At 32.5% G+C, this 21,600-nt stretch overlaps 1 protein-coding gene across 25 annotated transcripts in view; it reads right to left on the minus strand.

Moving 5' to 3' along the window:
- The window catches only part of LOC113394061 (neuronal acetylcholine receptor subunit alpha-7), a 105,273-nt gene that overhangs the window by 30,017 nt on the left and 53,656 nt on the right, over nucleotides 1-21,600 (minus strand). For all 25 annotated transcript variants that reach the window (XM_026631242.2, XM_026631241.2, XM_064215154.1 and 22 more), the window contains exon 2: nucleotides 5,579-5,718. In XM_026631242.2, the coding sequence (XP_026487027.1) occupies nucleotides 5,579-5,718 (140 nt within the window). The remainder of the gene's footprint in view (nucleotides 1-5,578; nucleotides 5,719-21,600) is intronic.

Here is a 21,600-nt window from a genome sequence, read left to right on the forward strand (position 1 = left end):
AGAACTAACCAGACTGCAAATGGAATCCGAAATTCAGTTAGCTCCACGAAAGCGAACTCACAAAGTTACACTGAAACATTAAAGAAGTCAGCGAATACAACCTGCGGCGTTACGGAAGAATCCTTTGTTCCTGGAGCGAGGAGACGTCAAAACTGAACCAGTCCAAACCGGTTTATTTCAAGTCTGTATTTTAAATCGTATATTTTGAATTCGTTACATATTATATGAAATCTAGCTAGTTTAATATATTTACCACATTGATTGGTTGAATAAATTGCTAGGTTATAATAAATTTAGACTAATTTTATTCCGGTGTGCATGTTAAATGGTAATTCGGTCTGAGTTACGCAGATAAATTTTGCTATTATAAATAAAGTATTGTGGTGAAACTATACTATGTAATGCGGGTTTTGAATGATGATTAGAAAACTCCTCAATTCATTGAGATCAAAATATAACACCGATATATACATCATAAAGTGAAGTTTTCTACGAATTTCAAATCTATGTCTTAAACCTTAGCTAAGCGTCGATGGTCAAACATGATGTCGTGTCTGATTTCGGCTACGACCGGCAACATTTTGGATTTGACGTGGTGTTAGGACTTTGTGCAAACCCGTCTAGGTAGTTACTCATCAGATATTCTACCGCCAAACAGCAAAACTTAGTATTGTTGTATACAGGTTTGAAGGGTGAGTGAACCAGTGTAAGTGCAGACACAAGGGGCATAATATCTTAGCTCCCAAGGTTGGTGGCGCAATGGCGTGATTTAAGCAATGATTAATATTTATTACAGTGCTAATGTCTATGGCCGGTGGTGACCACTTACCTGTAAAGTGACCCAATTGCCTGTGGTAGAACTGTGGTACACTCACTCTCTCTTCAAACCGGAACACAACAATACTGAGTACTACTAGTAGTACCCGGACCGTCTTGATCAAAGCCCCAGGTAATTTACATCAATGATAGAATAATATTTCTTATCGGATTTGCTGTAACCTTGTAGGGGCGATTTAATCTTAACATTCGACAATATCATTTAATTCAGCTAGAAAGCTTGAAACTGGCCGCTATAGCTTGTATAACACTCTGAGCTGTGTTGAACATGATCTGTAGAACTATTCATGACATGACATTCAGGGAGTTGGCGATAGACCAAGCCAGCTTAAATCACTTATAGCTTGCATAACGGCTTCTGTTTTTATTAAATACACACTCAGACAAGATTAAGTTAACCTACAAGACGAATTTGTTGTTTTTTTTTCTTTGCATAATCTTTTACTTTTTTATAAATTAAAAAGGAGTCGAGGTCATCGGACGCAGCTGCAAAGAGTCTTCTTACCTCAACTTTCTTTGTTTATCAAATAGGTAGAAAAATGGGTGACCTGATAGTAAGTGGTCACAACAGCCCGTAGACTTTGGGGTTGTAAGAAATATTAATCATTCAGTTTCTTGTTAATCAAACATTACAGCCCATAAACCGACTACTACTACTCATTCAAGCCTTCAAACCGTAATAAAACAATACAAAGTATTACTGTTTTGAGGTAGAATCTTTCTGTTTGGAACCTACCCAAACGGGCTTGTACAATACTCTACCGCCAAGTAAACTACAACACCTATAATAATTTAATGCTTCATAAAATCATAACATAACACTCACTTTGATAATATAGAAGAATGTTTTTTATCATACTAATTAAATCATATTAATTGAAATAACGTTATTAGTTTTGAACTCCTTGTTTATTCGTCATAATGAAGCTAATATTTATAAGTTAATTAATACTCGTATTTCTAAATAGTAAATATTTATAGAAATTTTCACTTTATGCGCACGTTATTTATATTCATTGAATAAATATGCAAATAAATTTATTTCATGTAATCGTACTTCAACATTTTGTCTATAGACAATATCGATCATCTCTTAATATTATATAAACAATTAGTGTTCTCATTCGTAACATAATAATAACAATAAAATACTTTGTTAATGTTCAATCTATTAACTTTACACACTTATTTATATAGAAATATAACAAAGAACTATTTTGAAATGATTTCCTTATCAACTGTAATTTTACTCTCCGAGGAAACATTATTTTTATTGAAAAGAAAAATGCTTTCTAACAATACGAAACGTACGGATTTTATATCAAATAACCGTATTTTGTACTGATTCTTTACAGTTCGTTTTTCGTTCTATTGAATTTCGTGGCAGAGGCAAAGATATCGGACGTCTGTCAGTTCACGTGAAAAAGGTATACCGCTTTCTGTAAAAAAATAAAAAGCCGAAGTGAAATTTCTCGTGAATGCAAACACATTCGACTCTATTTTATTTGCTGGTTTTACGAAAATATTGAAACGGAATGTTAATTAGCCTCCAAACGGAAAACAAAGACGGTTTTGTTCCTCTACTTAATATTTCAATTAATATTATAAATAATACAGACCATGTTACTCAAAATAAGACTTCTTGTAATAATATAATAGGTGAATGACGTATTACCTACTCTACTAGCCACTCTACTCTACTCTACTGCCACATTACCCTTTATCAAAATTTCTTCTGACATTTGTCAGAATTTTTATCGTGAACATGACATTTTATAATCCTTGAGAATACTTGAAAACACTGTAGTATTTGTTTAGATTTAAACCGTTTGTCTTACAGATAATAGAAGTAACTATATGATTATATAAAATAACGAACGAATGATAGTTAGGAATGAAGGCTTATAAACAGGCAGCAAATTGAAAACGAATGATTTATCTTTACTAATATTACGTAGCGTTTGATTTCCTCTTATCCTAAAATATCCGGAACAATTGAGACGATTCTATGAGTTAATGATAAGGAAAGTACACTGGAGTTATATGAGATATATTTTATTGCAAAATAAATAAATTGCCAACGCGTAATCCCAATATAAGTAACTCAAGTCGTAACAATGAGAATATTTTCCACGCGGTTAAACCTGCTGCGCGCAGATAGCATTTTATATAATACCAATACTATGTCCAGAGGTAACAGCTACCATCAGCTGGCCTATTTACTGTTTTTCTAATATAATTAAAAATACAGAACGAAATCCGCTATTTCCGCGCTATTAATTTTCCGTATGATATAATAAATTTAAATACTGATACCCAATCATTGCATCATTTCATTAAAAACTTAGTCACTGTTACCAAATAAAAAAAAAAAAACAATTTCTCTCGGAACGGTAACAAACGTACTGCACGTAATATAAATATTAAAATAATACATTTATCGGATTTTTTACAATAATATAATGTATAAATTGTTACAGTAAATATTATAAACTTTAAATCTGTGTAAATGTGTTCTTATAAAAGAAGTTTGCAGTGCGCGCAATCTAAGTTGACCAGCACAAAGGCCTTGCGACACTTACAACATATAGAACAATAAAAAAATAACGATATTATACCGTTTTCGTGTTTTTAATCGCGGAATATTCTCTGGCCACAGATAAGACACACGGCAAAGATTTTATCTGCGTATACATTCGCGTGTAATGTACATACATATAACTATTAATTGTACATTTTATTAAATTACAAAAGCATATTCCGTTTGCTTATATAGTAAACTAGTTTTCGTCCGTGCCCTCGTCTTCGGGAATTATTCTTAGGGTTCAAGCTTCCTTCACACCCAATTCCATCAAATTCCGTTCAATAGTTTACCTGAATCATTATTGCGTTTATAATATTAGTGTAAATATATTTTATTACATAAAATTTATATTAAATTTCGATTTTAAATATACATTAGTAAGCTATCTATGCTAAACTACTTAATAACGTATCTAGTTTACTTCGTCTCTCGACTTCGAATTGAGTTTAAAAATTAATAATATAAAATATTTAAATAACATTTAAATATTATCACTTGCTAAGGTAAGTTATTATTTTTTTAAATATATATAATTAAAATAACGTCTGCCCGTAATATTTTACTGAATGAAATGAAATAATTAAAATTAATGATCAGTAACGAATTCGATACGACATAACGTTTTCAATTCAATTTAATTACAAATTGTATTAAGGGTAAACAATTACATATGAAATTTTTAAAAACGTTTAAACCAAACATGACATAACATAATAAGATATGTTCAAGAAAAAATCGGAACCATTTCACGATGAACCCGAAATCTTGGTCAGTTTTTCAAGTGATTGATTGCGATAAGAGTAACATATCACGATCTGGGAGCAACGTTTCTATATGTAACGTTTGAAGGATTCACTTTTATCACGTAGTTGCCCACCCTTAATCTGAGTACACTGACGTCACAAGTTAGCAAGTCGCTGAAGTTACTTAGACGGAACCCTCCCAGACCGCAGCTACCGGACGGCCGTCATTAATCTCAGCGCAGAAGATAAATGCATCCGACATACTTGGTGATTTTCACACGCAAATCATAAGCTAACTCAAACCGGCTAACTTATCTGACCAACTTGACAAGACAGTTTCGAGATCCCTTCTCCTCTGTACTTGGATGGTATCATATATCATAAATAAAATACACACCAAATATATATCCATCCAGATCCAGTCGAAGTTATGTAGTATTTGTTAATAACTAAACAACACATTTTATGAAGCGAAATCTCTGTCTTTCATAAGTAAATACCGTATGAAACTATCAACACATATACTTAAGCTAACCGGCAGAATTGAAATGTAATGTATGACATTTCAATTCTGTCGGTTTATGTAGCAGTAGAACTATTCTGTAAGAACAAAATCTAAAGTCAGCACAATCAGCTAAGCGATGTTAATTATAATTATATAACTTTAAGGATTAAAATTGCGTATCACCGTTATTCGATGTTCAACATTTCGCAAATGAGATACAACGTAAGATCTTACAGAATAGCATTACTGAAATCAATTCAATCGATATAGACGGTAAAGTAATTCAAATTTAAAGTACCCTTTAACCTTACAGCTATTTAATTGCTAATCAGTAAATTTTTAGTAAAAAAAAGTTCGCAAAATTAAATTTTGACATGGATTTAATTTTCTTCGCGATTCTGTTGAGTATTGCCAACAAAACCTTCGCCGGCCGTCGCAAAACGACAAAGTAAGACACACAATGCAGGCGCAATTTTAATTTTGCGAAATATTAATAAAAGTCCCCAGCTTCGACTGCGTTCCTTTCAATCTCTAGACACGTGATAAAAGTAACTATTTTTAAAATAAAAAAAATAATAGATATCATCTAAACATAATATATAATACAATATTAATAAACTTCCATGAAATTAATACTCGAGACATGAGCTCATTAGTACGAGCATCTTTATGACCTTCTAAATAATATTTGTATAATTTTGTACTTCAGTGATCGTTATTATAGTTCCTACTACTATTGTAACGTAAACGTTTATATTTCCATATTTAAATCGATGTTATTCTGCATATGACAAGATTAGAATTGCTTGAAAATTCAAAATTTCTAAAGACCTTTAATTACCACTGTAAATAATATTATTAAATACTTGTAAAATTATTCTTATTACCAAATTCTAGAATGAAACCTACCACGTCAATGATCTGTTGCAGCGTGAGTCCAAACTTGACCTCTAACGGTTCACTCTCGTTGGCTACCGGCCGCTCCAATGTATTGTAGGAGTTGAGAAGACTGTTCAGTAGACGCTTCTCGTGCGGTCCTTGCTCCGATACTGTAAACAAATTCATAATTAGCTACGTGTGAATATAAAACTTGCACTTATAATAATTTACTAATAACCGTAACAAAGGTATTAAAAATACTAAAGACAAAAGTCAATTGTTGCGTATGATATAAGAATAATTTCAAGTGCACTAAGTCAAAGTCATCAGAGCAAACAAATTCGAATTTAAATCTTAAAACTTTAAAACAAATAATAAAAAAGGTATAAATAACCATTTGAAGGCCTATATATACAAGAATGAATATTACTTAGTAAGAAGATATAATACTCTTCGACATACATAACTAGAACAAAATGATAACATCCTACAAACGTTATGTATAATAAACAGGATATTGAACCTACTTGTCAAAACCAAAATGTTGAACATAATCTAACCAAATTTTGGGCAGACAATAGAGACGACGTCGCGGTGAATTCAAATGAAAAATTCCTGTATTTTAAAAAGCTTTATCTAGAGCTGCGATCTTTTCTGTGTCTATTTTTTCTCTCTGTATTTCTTTTGTTCACGCGTTTGTACTTGCTAATTGGACCCGCCTTCCACTCACTTTTATTGGACGTGACCGATGTAAACTCCATGTTTGCTTGTAGAAAACGTATATTAGATCCCTTTGATGAATATTTCAGTTTTTAAAGCTTTAAGGTCGTTTTGTTACATTTTATTTGCGTCGGATACCTCTGCCTTTTTAGTATACGAGTCTCTTATATAATTCATAGGGTCAGTAACTTAGCGCCGGCTTTACAAACGACCGCTGGAGCTCTAGGAACTACCCGCAACAAATTGCGCAAATCCTTGTTGGATACTCGAAGCGACCCGCTCCGAAGAGTTACGACTGGATAAAACCTTTAGCCACGCACCTGAACCTCTCGAAATGGTTAATTTATGACCACACCTAAACTAAAGACAAAAAGTGCAATTTCGTTTGAGCAGTCCTCAGAAATTCACAAGAGTCCGGCTTGAAGGACCAGCAATAAACACTCATTTTAGGGGCTTAGATCGCTCTTGTGAACGTGATATACGAAGGTGCGAATGCGACAGGTATAATTCGTGTATGGCTGGATTAGTTTACGCGAGGGAGATGGAATACGCGAAGCCGTTAAACCAGGTGATTCATATCCTTGGGAATTCAAGGGTACAATGGGCCGTTTTACGTGTAATAGTTTCAAGATGCCGTAACGATTTTAATTAAAAGACATGTTCGTTTAAGGAGTTTGATCATTGTGTTCAAATTTATTAGACAATTCCGCGTCTCATTCATCATGTTGTTATTATTAAGGGAAACAAGGTCTCATGTGTTTGAAATAATGGATTAATCTAAAATTATTAAATTTGTACCATCATGTTCTACTTTGTGTCTCAGTTGTAAATTACAAACTAGCTTTAGTGCGGTTTCTACGTTGCTTTGTTTTAGGTTAAAAAAGGAGTTTAATTGAGAGTAGATAATAATATCTTTAAAATTTATATCAATAAATAAACTGACGTCCTTTCTCATTTTAAAAAATTAAGTACTATTAATAAACCAATTTAAAAAATATAAAGGTTTTTATAATTTAGACTTATATTTTTAGGTATAATTATATGAACTTTTTGATCATTGATTGTATCATTTGAAGTATTATGAAATATTTCTGTGTTCACTTGTTTCTAATAATGTGACCATTCTTTTAAATTCTAGATTTAAGCACCTTAATTATAAATTTTAGCGTGTTCTTGTATATTGTATAATAATAAAAGTTATTCGTAACAATTCATAGCAACACAAAAGGTTCGCTTATTGCTCACCGGAACGCAATAACGGCACGGTCTCGACTAATCTAGTGCTCAAGCGACTGCAACAGCTAGTACCAAACAAATAAAAAAAAGTTGAAAACTTCGTCATTTGCTTTTCGAAATTAGGAAATCCAAATACGTAATTCATAAGTAAGGGTAGTTTTTAAAGTTTATGATTTGCATTCTATTAAAATTAGCCAGTTACTTTATTTCTTGGAACATTACGAACATATTTTATAAACATACCAATTTATATACAATTCTGTAAAAAGGTTCTTTAGAAAAGGTTCAATATCTCTAAAGCAAAAATGGAATGTTGTTTCATATTCAATATTTTTAAGCTGTGGGATTTTAATGTTTCGGGAGTTTCGTTATCATCATCATATGCGAACTGCGTTCACTTACTGGATCAGGTCACTTTCATATATAAATTAAATCTCTAGGTATATACGACGTTTTACAATTTTTAACTATTAAAGATTTAATTATTAAAGATTTAACTAGGTGATCTTTGATGACATCAAGAAAATACAGTTTCATACATACAAAAATGGGGTTTGATTGGTATTGGAGACTGAACCCAAACGCAGTTTATTATTTTTCATAAAAAAAACGTATATACCACACAAATATGTAGCATTTATATCTTTACAATGCAGATTAATTACATTTACTTGCTCTACAAATATATGGTCAAAACTATTCGATCGAACTATATCACTGTCAGTTTTAAATAATTCAATAGATTCAGATCTAGATAGAATATGTCTATTCAAGGTTATGTTATGTTTGAATAGATAGATTATGATATTAATATAACTAAGTGTGGAAAATAATTAAAGAAAAAACCCGGAATAAGCGAGACAGAGATAAAAACTATCACATATGTTAATCTGTCAATGTGCGAAAGAGACAAGTCCATACACCCGTAGATTATTTATAATGCTACTTTACGCTGCGCCCTCGTTGAACCACAGAAGGGACATGAACCAGGGTACAGACTACATTACAAAATCCTTTTAACTCCACAAACGGGTTAATTAAAATGTCAGTCGCCTTCAAACAATCGGCCAATAGATTAGTTCCACTTTGTTACAACAGTCATTTAAAAAAAATGAAACACTGTTAATTTGACATTTTGTACGAACAAAGAAGAAATTAAATTATTTTTAAATTAGTAACCGTCAGTAGAAACTTCCTGTACAACAAATATGACCAATACTATGCCTTCTAGGCAAGATTTACGACAAAAATGTTAATACAGTCATTATAAATATCATATAAGTATAATCACAGCTTTCATGGTGAGTTACATAGTGTTGAAGTCTATTAAACTCAAAACAGTTCAATTATCAAACATCAACTATTAAATAAATATAAAACAATCGATCAGGAAAGTCAAATACGAATATGAATTAATAACTGCTGAATGTGAACAACACTGACATTAGTAGCATGAGTTTAGTTTAGTTTCTAAGTAATTATTAATGAAATATAAATCACTATAACTTAGAAAGATATATTTATTTTTTTTTTATTTTTTTTTTTTACACATTAGCAGCCTGTAAATTTCCCATTGCTAGGCTAAGGCCTCCTCTCCCTTTGAGGAGAAGGTTTGGAGTATATTCCACCACGCTGCTCCAATGCGGGTTGGTGAAATACACATGTGGCAGAATTTCGTTGAAATTAGACATATGCAGGTTTCCTCACGATGTTTTCCTTCACCGCCGAGCACGAGATGAATTATAAACACAAATTACACATTACACACAGCACATGAAAATTCAGTGGTGCTTGCCTGGGCTTAAACCTGAAATTATCGGTTAAGATGCACGCGTTCTAACAACTGGGCCATCTCGGCTCATAATTAGTATGAAGAAGTTAATTTAATTAGTACGACGTTATAACTCAAAATTCCGAAAACAATTAATATGATAATTCATATTCTTGATTATGAATAGCCTTTTAAAGTCTTGTCCAACTATGTCATATTCCAATCAAAGAAAGAGATAAGATAGATAAATTTAATTAGATTTACATATTCCAGGCGATTTGCTAATAGCTCTGCTATATTATACAAACAGTTCTTGATGAATATATCTTTATTTATAATACTTCGCTTGACTACTTTATACATTGTACTTTTACTTCCAAAGATCCGATAAATACTTATCCGGCATTTTTTCGCGAATCCATAAGAAATATGTTTGATTTTATTCAAGCTCTCGACCATTGACATTACGTCGATTCAATGTTCAAATTGCATGGAATACGTAAATCTAAGGTTTGTTTACCTTAATCCAAGGCTGTATATGTAATCTTTAGAAATATTGAACTTTAAAATCCCAATATTTTTCCTATTCGAATTTCGAACGTAGTTTTCAAAACAGTGTCATGTTTTTGATAGAATACAATTTAAATAAAACTGCTTGCCACTTTCATAACTAGACGCTTTATATTTTGAAGACTCAGTGCTACGGAATCCTCGGCAATTCGACGGATTACGTCACGCTGTGCTTGTCGCCCTTTGATGTTATAAATTGAATGCAAAAGAATTTTTAACATTTTTTGGTAAAAAAATTCCGCGTCTGCGTCATGAAAGATATGCAGACTTTTCATACGAAACCTCTTTCATTATATCTTTTTTTACTTTAAATGATTTTAGCAGAACCGTGATGACGTAGTGGATAGCGGACTGAATCTTAATCAAAGATTACAGGTTCCTAGGAAGCGAAACAAAATGGTGCTTGTATATATATCTCGTGAGATTCGTAGATTATAATATATTCCTGTAGATTATCTACTAAATTCTGAATCATTTATCTGCCAACATTAGAGCACCGCGGTGGATTAAGGTCCAAGCTTTCTCATTAAAAGGAGATGAAGCCTAACCTTTGTGTAAAGTGCGATATTTGCCGGGCGATACTTTACCTTTATACGATTACACGTAGCTTTTACCTGTTTCTAGATATATGATAAATGTTTTTTTTTAATTTAAATACGCAGGGGAATGAGCAAATGTAAATAAGTAAGTGGTCACTTCTACCGATAGACATTGGCTCTGTAAGGAATATCAACCATTCTTTACATGGAAACTAAGATGTTTTCTCACTTGTGTCTGTTGTTACACCGGCTCACTCGTTTCAAATCGAAATTCAACAATACTAAGATAACTGCTTGGCGATAGAATATATGAAGCGTGGGTGGTACCTACTCAGACGGGCTTGCACAAAATTTGAAACGTGCCAATGTTTGTATGTAGTGGTGACCACATAGCATCAGGTGGCCCGTTGACCGTCCCTCAATAGAAGCCATAAAACAAATTATCTCAACATTTACATATCTATATGTGCTAATAAATAAAATAGTTACAAAGAGAATACAAGACTGGAAGAATATCATTCATATCTTTTAAAAGAACATAGATAGATATTTCATAAACAAAAACAATTCTCTATAAATCTCCATAACAAAAAGCGTTACAAGACCCTATAAGTTTGTTAGATTAGTCGGTCTGTTGGCTCGCTTTTAAATTGAATATTCTTTGCGGCTTGACAGTTACGACATGTAGAATCGCTGCTAAGATTTACTATGACAAGAATTTATGAAAGTATAACTTTTTATTATAACTATGAAGCGGAGAAAATATAAAGTTCCATTTTTTATTTGATTTCAGAAGGTCATTGATATTTAAATCTACAGGACATTATGCTAAATATCTAAGTATCAAACTGGAAAATCATTTGAACGGAATATTTGCTTAAAATTTGAATTTCATCGATCCTACTGAATTGAATTTTGATAGTACTCGTATTTCTCAAAGTTCGCGAAAGCCCTTTGGGTATACGGTAAAACTCAGACGGTGACCGAGGTAGCTCGGTCTTGGGCTGTTGACTCAATAAGTTATTTCGAGATACCATTAAATAGAGACCTTCAACTAGTGCTTTCGATTTCTCCAACTTGGACCTTAGATAAGGAGGTAAAGTTGATTATCTGACAAAACCCTTCATTATAACAATTCCGTAAGAAGAAACCCGAAACTGAACGCTGATCACGATCATAAAATATCATGAAAATATGATATGCGACATAGCCTATAATCATGACATTCAAAGTATCAAAAGCGTATCTTCGTAAGACGGTTTCAAAATTCCTGATATATAGATATAGATAGATACGAAATGACTTCTTACAATAGCACTGCCATTGTTAATATTTTCATCGAACACAGATAAATAATTAATTTAATACGTATTCTGTAATACCAAAAGATCACATGTAAAAAATATCCAATTGTTCTCCCTAAAAGTACACAATATTGACATACGTCCTTTTGCACTAGAAATCACGACACCCTATTTTGTTTTCTCGAAATAATGATTATAAAACATTAAATATTAAAATCGATTTGTGGTCATAAATACGACGAACATCAATTTATTATGTATAGAACCTCGGAGGTAATGAACTGTTACAAAATATCGACAAAGTTGGGGGCAGGGAGCCGTGTTAATTGAATCTTCATGTCACCAACAGTAATTACATAGAGTTTTATATTCCACGCTATATTGTCCCTTGCGGATAGTCCAGAGTACTCATAATGGTATAATTTTAAATATTACTCATAATTAAAACGATGAGCGACCGCGAAAATCCATTGTACGCCAATTAAGGTAATAATGATGCCGGTATTGATATGCTTTTCAAATAGCATTCCTCATATCGCTAATGAGAACTTATTAAATTAATGATTTTTAACAAACAAAATGTTTAATGGGCGTTTGACTGATTTTTAACAAACGTGCGTATCTGTTTAATGGGCGTTTGACGGGGGTTCCCGAACACACGGTTTTTTTCATATCACTAGGAACATATTTAGGAGGATTTTAAAACAAGTTGCAGTTATGTATATGACATCAACTGAAACGAGTAAAGTGAAGTAACTGTTCGTAAATGTCTCCTATGCAGATTGATGGGTACTCATGTAGCAGATTTGTGATCGACTCATGAAGATTTACTCATTATTGAGCACACGAAAATTGAATGAGGCTTGCTAGGATTTGAACCTGTATTGTTTGTAGATTGACGTAAAGATTACACAAGCGTGTATTGTTTTACAATAAGTATATCTAAATTGGCCAGAACTTCAATAGACTTATAAGATAATACATTCAGCAAAAACAATAACACCAGTATTCGATAACAGTCAAAATCAATTTACAAAGAAGATTTTTAACAAAAGCTAATTAATAATTAGATTTGGATACTGTTCAATTGATACAGTTATTTGTGTAGACGGAAATAAAATCGAGTGTTTTAGTTTATTTTTGTTATTGATCGTGATCGAGTCGGCTTTCCATTTTTGTTATGTCCGTTCATAGTTATTTTTGTTTTTTTTTTTTAATTTTTCATTTTTTATTTTAATCAAGATAAACAGCGTGTATATATACAAAATACTATTAAAAAAACTTTTATAAGAAAAAAAAAATTACTTCATTAAAAAATGTTTTCGTTAGATTTGTGATATTAACATTTATTTGTAATAAATATGATTGAAAATACATTATAACATAACATTCTAAGGATACACACATCAAAAAAGTATATCTACTTAACTCTGTTTTCAAAATTTCAACAGATACGAAGTGATTCCTTATACACAGAGTTAACATATACGTAATCCCAAGAGATCACATTTAAAGAACAATTAATTGCTCTCCCTAACATCCGTCCTTTTGCAATCCATCGTTAATCATTTGTTTAAAAAAAAAAAAGCTCATTTATATATTTTTAAACACAACATTATTTTTCTCCGTTGCAAAAAACGATACAAGAAATGTTGATTTTTTAGATCAATCGGTCTGTTGGCTCGCTTTTATATATCTATCGCTTATAATCATCTTTTAAGTAGTAAAGGCCTTTTTAGGATAAACTGACTATATTTTGTTTATCTGTCTTATATTTGTTTACTCGTTATTAAAAATATGGTAAACAATTAAGTTTATGTAATATAAATTCTTTTTAACTTCGCGAATAGTGTAACTATTGCTTATGCTAAATTAGCAAGTGTTTTATTTATTTTTTTCATCCGAGCGGTCGGTAAATCTACAATAAAAGAAGCCCGAGTAAGGGGGCCAAGCCTCGAGGCCCGTACACCACTCTGCCTTGAGGGCAACACGAGAAAACTCTACCAAGGTTTTACTTTTATTTAAGAGTAACTTACTACTCTCGCTTACGGTAAATTCGGAACTTGGAAAATATTTATTGATTACAATAACTTTTAAGTTTTACGCGATTTAAATTTATAATATACTATAGAATCAATACGCGTATTCCATTATTTTTAAGATAGAGGGTCGTTAGTTTATTATTATTATTCAATCTTGCTATCTGTTGTTTGTAGCCTTTTGTCTGGTTAGTAACAATCCAAAAATACCTTCTAAATTACACCTCGTACACAATTCTCCTGTCAGCTAGCAAAACGTATCGTTTAATATGAAATAACTGATCTCAAATCAATAACAATTTACCTTATGTTATGAAAGACGAAATACATAAACTGACGCTTACAAAAAATACAGACTAAAATACTGGGAACTATAATCTTGAGTCAAAATTTAGACTTTCAAAATAAGAACATTTATGACAGTAAGTATTATGACGAAACCGGTAAATAAATTCTCATTAGAATTATTTAAACGTTTAAATACATTAAAAGAAGACTAAACCTTCATAATTTTATTATAATATACGAGAAAATATTTAACATTTTAGCATATATAAAAAGTCAACGTGGAAATCAATGAAATTAGCACCCTAGTTATATTCGAGAGGCTGATTCCGCCCCCACCGTCGCCATGGCAACGGCTCAATGCCCCAATTCCCCGGGAAAAACGCTCTGCAACGTGAACCTTTATTTTAATTCTTTTATATTCCGCTTTGAAGTCTCGTAACAGGATCGCCTACGTTCAAATTCTATAACAATCCTTGCTGAGATTGTTATAGAATTGTGGCAAATGTACATGCTCTTTGAAGTCATAAATTTAAATAATTACAGGCTAATTAGAGATTTTAATTGAATAAATACTTTATTTTACAATCAAATATAAATTTAACAAAAGGCGGACTTAGCGCGGTTAATTGTACGGGTACATTAGACCGACAATGACAATTTAAAGCGGCATTAACGATCTCGATCTATACGTTGAGTCCGATATTTTTAAGCTTATGTTTGACAGGTAGTGCTTAAGCATCCTTTTAAGAGTTATTTCTTAAGGCTCAAATTTGTTCTGGTTTAAATGTTGAGTAAGCCAGTGTAACTTCAGAAACAAGGGATATAACATCTTAGTTAACAAAGGTGTCGCATTGGCGATCTAAGGAATTGTTAATATTTCTTGCATAATCATGTGGTCTATTATACATGTCATAAAAAATATATACACTTTTCCAAAAGGAGAAGAGTCCTTTAGAAAATGCAATTTTAAACAACGTGATAAAGTAACTCAAAATTGAATTTAATTTACCTTCATTCCGTACCAAACAAGAGCGAAAGACTGAAGATTACTGAAGATTAACACATAGTCTAACACGATATAAAATATATGTGTGCTAGTGTGTGAAACACCACGTTCTATAACTAGAATGTAGGTAAGTAAAAATAAACATCGATATATCTACCGAACCGTACCATTTCATGCACACGTCTAGGTATATCGTGAACGCTAACGACGCTTTAATTCGTCCCTGTCATAAATACACACACTGTAAATTTACCACTGCTGGGCTAAGGCCTCCTCTCCCTTTGAGGAGAAGGCTTGGAGCATATTCCACCACGCTGCACCAGTGCGGGTTGGTGGAATACACATGTGGCAGAATTTCGTTGAAATTAGACACATGCAGGTTTCCTCACGATGTTTTCCTTCACCGCCGAGCACGAGATGAATTATAAACACAAATTAAGCACATGAAAATTTAGTGGTGCGTGCCTGGGCTTGAACCGAAATCATCGGTTAAGATGCACGCGTTCTAACCACTGGGCCATCTCGGCTCTTCCTTGTCGCTTGTAGTTAGTGTTAATGTAAAGATAGTATTATTACAGAATTATGTTAAAATCTAAATTACATGGAAAATCTTAGTATTTTACTCCAATTTTTAACGTTTACATATAATGTTATTACCAATAAATTCAATCATATTTTGATTATTAATAATTATAATACATAACATCACTACGGTAGTACAGGAATTAGTAAAAGCGTTGTGCAAGTATTCAGCTTGTATCAACCGACCCCAGCGGTCAAAGGTTAAAAATATCGTTTTCTTTCTGTGACTAATAAAAAAGGCGCGAACCAAAGAAGATCTCGGGTACGACCAAGAAGTCCCTGTATAAGTAGTCTCTGTTTTACGTGAATATTTAACTTTAAGTACAAGTATTAGATATTAGTATTTCATTATAACTTTAGTAAATTTATTTAACATTAGATAACTATGTAGATGTAGGTAAGTTGTATGTAAATGATATACCTCAAACCCATCGTAAGTTGATCGTAGGTAAACTTCGGTAGCACATCAAGAAGTTTAGAAATATCACGTCACGGTGACATGTTACAAAAAATTATAGGAAGTTATCTTTCACGCAGCCATGATACAATTATTGCATTTGACCGCACATTTAAACGGACAAGTCAATAGAATCAAGTTCCCTTAATCGACTAAATACATAGATAATGTCAATGAAGTACAATTCGTAAAAGAAATAACCCGCTGCTGTGCATATGCTGAAAGGCTTCTCTCGTGATATTTGTTTGAATGTTATTCTAGCGGTTTGTTGGATATACTAGAACGTACTTAAAACGAAATATTATAAAATACATGACAATTTGTTTTTTCACAATGTTTTTCTTACTGTCAAATGGGAAATTTGTTTTAAACACAAATTAATCATGCGGAAATCTCTGATGCTTATTCGGACTAGGACCCTTGATCATTGCTTAAATACACATGTTCCCCATGTGATCACTCGACTCTCTCATTGTATAGATGATTTTTATTAAACGTGCTTCACTTCTCATCTCACTTTACAGCAATTAATTGGAGAACCATAAGCCGGGTTATTCTATATATATCATTTTTGATTTCATAAATACTACTATCGAACCATGAAATCAATTCGTATATAAGTACATAATTTGAACTCGTATTGTGAAAAAAATTAAACTCTTTCGTTTACAATGTTGTAACAATCTACGTTCAGCAGTTATCGAACGAAACTCAAAATATACTTCATTCAAATAGGCTCTTTAGGCACATTTCAATCACCATTGTAAGAGATTTTACGAGAAGCAAGAAACTCAGTAACTACTTACACTCTCATGAATTAATGTGTATAAAGTCACATTAGATTTAATATTATATTTACGTGTCTGTTAAACTCATCGACTAATTTGAGTAAATTATTTATTATATTAACAGTTCCGAATAATACATCGAAAATAATAACTGTTTATAGTGAAGCTGTTCTGTAAGAAGTAACTCCAAAACTCCCACACGACGCGATCCTGAATTGGCAGAAAGTAATATGCGTCGTTGTATATAAAAATCTGTTTATAAAAAATAAAAAAGAGCTAAAAGAGCTATATTTTTTTTGGATAAGCATCACGGAAATCCTCTGAATATTTTAACATGAAAGTACCATTATATTCTGCGTGTTTCAGAGCCTTGTCTGGCTAAATATTACCCTCTATACTAATATTATAAACGCGAAAGTAACTTTGTTTGCTATCTACAGCCGCTAAACCGATTTAGACAAATATGGTGTGGAGATAGTCTGGATAGCAACTCTGGGTAGCAGCTCTAACTAGCTAGGATAGTCTTGGGAAGGACATGAGCTGACTTTAATTTACACCTTGAGGGGTAAAATCGTAGTTACAGTTTGAGTACTATAGGTAAAGTTTTATAAATTTCACGCAAATAAAGTCGCAGGTTCAACTAGTACAATATAATTCAATGTATAAGGTAGTCACAGCAACGCGAATACTATAAGAATACACGCATCAAAACAGCGAATCGTCATAGGTCGGTTTTCAATATTTAATGAGAGTTCGATTATTTTTTGGCATATTATCGTACGCCAATAAATTCAAAATCATTAATCAGTGCAAATGTTATGAAATATTAGGATATACCGTTGTAGGTATACACCAAAGTAATAAGAAAGAACACAATACGTATGACAGAAATGAAAAAACTTTGCAATAGAAACGTTTATTCAAAAATTCCATCAGAATAAAAAAGGTTTAACAAATTGTCAGTCTGTACGAAACATAACGCGAAAGTAATGAATAGATTTTAATGAAACTTACCGTGATAGCGTATATCGGGATATTGACCCGAGGTCAATATATAACACAGGAATCTTTTTATCCCGAAATGAAAACGGAATAGAATAAAAGTTGCCGACGCGTAACAAGGTTTAAAGTTTTATTATCTGTTATCTGCGAGTGCTCTTACCACAGAACGGATTATAAGAGCTCCGTTGCATCAAACCCAATCCAATTGACTGCAAATTAAATATATATATTAATATATATATTTTTGCAATAAACGTAGAATAATAAAAAAATAATTGTTAAATTAGAATTTTAAACGTCATACATTTCATTTTTTTTTTAGTGACAATAATATTATGTATCTCCGTAAATATTTCTTTGGTCTATCATATTAATAATAAATATTAAGAACATACAACACCCTCACATAAAGATGAAAACCATTATAATGGTTAGAGTCCACCTCCCATAGATATTGGTTCCGTAACAAATATAAATCCATTTTTCATTTCATCGCCAATGCGCTACCAACATTGGGAACTAAGATGTTATGTCTCTTGTACCTGTAGTTGCACTAAACACACTAAGGTACTATGTATAGCTGCTTAACTGTAAAATATATAATCGGCGGTATGTACTCAAAGGGTCCTGTACAAAGTCCTACCCATCAAGTAATTAACTACATGATTTCAGCATTTTAGCTTGCTGATAAGGCTTCGAAACTCCGCAAGAATATTCGAGTGCTGTACAGTACAAACTCGAAGCAAACTTGTTTTTTTGTATAACTAACCGACCTGTCGCCGACACGCTAACTAGGTGGCTTTTAATTAACTATTCATCCTCTACAGATAAAATATTCATGGTGTCTTGTAACTGAATCAAATATATATATATTTCAGTATAAAATTGGGAAATAGTTTATTATTTTGCATAAAAAATATGATACTTCGAGCCGGATGCAGATGAAAATATCGTGACTTGTTCAACAGAGCATTGCTAGCATACAATAATAAACTATATACAATTATGAAGATCAGTGCAGGGAAATTTCCAACGACAGACCAAAAAAATTATTTAACAAAACACATCAAGCATCTTAGCACGTTAAAATAAACGAATCTTTCAAGAGGCGTCTAAATGGTAAAAACAACTTTCGAAACAATGAATAATACAACAAAATTAAAATCATCTTAATGTTTCAATATAAAATACACAAACACAGCTGCCAGACGCTGATACAAAATTTTAACTTTCGAACTTCGGAAACATTACAAAGACAATTATAAAACAATTACGAAAATGAAAATTTATAATAATCAACGCAAACTCTTTAATAAGTTTGTTTAAAAATATAATATTCGTAGCGACTAGATCAATAAGATTGCGTATTAAATGGTTTGAATTAAGTTGTTGAAGGAACTAGTAAGTTTAATCTTGCATCAATAACTGTATATGATTTATTTAAATATTTAATTTACAGTTTTATTATTTAATGCGTGAGTTATGATGTCATCCTAACCGATTTGTCCAAGCCGGCCAATCTCAAGAGAGATCTGCTAAGTACGCAGGATATATTATAGTCCACATGTGTACGCGCAAACTTAGGTACACTCTCGTAATCCGATGGAACGGCAAATCTGACGGAATGAGATCAGGCGCAGGACCAACGATTTTACGTACTTTCCGAGGCACGGGAGTGTGCACACTTCCAATTTCCAGACTAGAGATTATCGCTGAGAATTTTTCGATTGTAAAACTTAATGACTTTGTTCGGTCTGATCTGGGGTTTCAACTATGGACCTCGGGATCAATGGCGTTATATCTAGCAATTAGACCACCACAACGGATCCTACTGGATCCGTTATTTATTTATACTTTTTCTTGTGAACCGTTAAATTTCAATAAGCCGAGATGGACTAGGAGTGAAACACTTCAGATGTACTTAACCGCAGATTGCAGGTTCAACCCAAGCAAGCATCACCGAGTTTTTATGTGCATAATTTGTGTTTATTCAAACTAATATGTGCTCGGTGGTGAAGGAAAACATCGTAGGAATCTTGTATGTTTTGAATGAAATTCTGCCACATTGATGAATTAGACGCAAACTTTTTTCCTCCAAAGGAAAACCTTATACAAATATAAATGCTTAAATTACAATTCAACTCAAGGAAAATTAGTATTTTAAGAGCTAGCTTTCTAGCAAATATCCAGCGATTATTTTTAAATTCTTACGAGAATTAAAAGCGTTTTCAATTCTCTTTTCATAGTTTGCTTTTATGCGAGTACTATTTACATGAGACTGGTTGGGCGTCGTCAGTGCACTTCGTTGCTACGCTTATGGTTATGAATTGGAATCCATTTACCACAAAGATACGCCATACGGTGTTCGTTCCTAGACCATTCTAGGTGATTATTTTTGCATTGTTTTTGTGCTAACCGTTGAGACGTCACGACAATATAAGCAAGCGATCCCGTGAGGCCCCCAAGAGCATTCAAGGAGTGGGTACCGATAGTTTTTAGTTGGTACTTTGGCACACAAAACACTCTTAGTCTGGAGAAATCCCTGAAGATTCCCCGTGAACTAGGAGCCGTTCAATATTGCAATATTAAGCACTTGTTTTTTTTTTTTTTTTAAATAAATAAGTATAATGCTTTATAAGCTGCCATCATTGGATGATCCTTATCCCATCCGTTTGTAGTCAATACACTAAACTACATATAAGAAAAAAAAGATTTAGCAGATATTTACGGCTTGCCTGACTCAAACCCTCTTTGGGAATACTTTGGATAATGGGTTGGTTTTCCTACACACGAGGCCCTTACGTAGTCAATTGCCGAATTCGAATTCGAATTTTGTTTAGCGAATACCACAAAATTCCCTCAGTCTGCATTTACGTGACTTGGTGAGGTGGTTTTATTATTTTTTGCTGTAACTACACGACGTCTTAATATATATTAATTTATAACAATTATACTGAGTATTTAATGTAAAAAAGTATTTTTATAATCATAAACTATTAGGTAGGAATATATTAAGTAAATATCGAAACAATGTTTCATACTCAAATGTCATTTTTCTACCCGTAATGTCGTAGGATTGTTTTCGTTTTTATACATACTTCTACAAGTCCGTTTATCTAGCTCAGCAAACGTCCAGGTCGTAATGCGAAGGTTGCCGTTTTATTTATGATAAATGCTGCCATTATAGCACTCACCGAGTCCAGTACTCGACCTAAAGTTACTCATACATCAAATATATAACGCTATATAACGCAATTTCGCCAGTCTTATTAACTGAACGCGCAAATATTTATATATACAATAAAAGTCCTTTATCATTGGTGAATATATTGTCTCGATGTTGGATTTAATTCGTATGAATAAATAAGAAAAATAAACACAGAAATTAGCAAATATTGAGCAAATTGTTATAAAGATACAAAAGACCCTCAAAAGAGTCTTAGTTTAAAATATCTGTAAAAAGCAACATTGACGTTACAACCTTTTGAAAAATGGGTTGGTCTGACAGCCAATTTTAGAACCGCGCGTGCTCATTGGTCAAATCCAATAGCGATTGCTTTCACGGCTCTTTGTTACATTCTTCCGTCCCCTTTCACAAAATCACTCCCACGGTTTGCAGGAAAACGAGATGACAGATGTTACACATCATAACGAACATATATATATATATATATGTGTCAAATTCAAAATAAGAATATTCTTTATTCAAGTTGGCTCATTAAAGCACCTATTAATATTCATTGTACCGAG

Source organism: Vanessa tameamea, chromosome 2 (assembly GCF_037043105.1).
Source record: "Vanessa tameamea isolate UH-Manoa-2023 chromosome 2, ilVanTame1 primary haplotype, whole genome shotgun sequence".
NCBI classification, from domain to species: Eukaryota; Metazoa; Arthropoda; class Insecta; order Lepidoptera; family Nymphalidae; genus Vanessa; species Vanessa tameamea.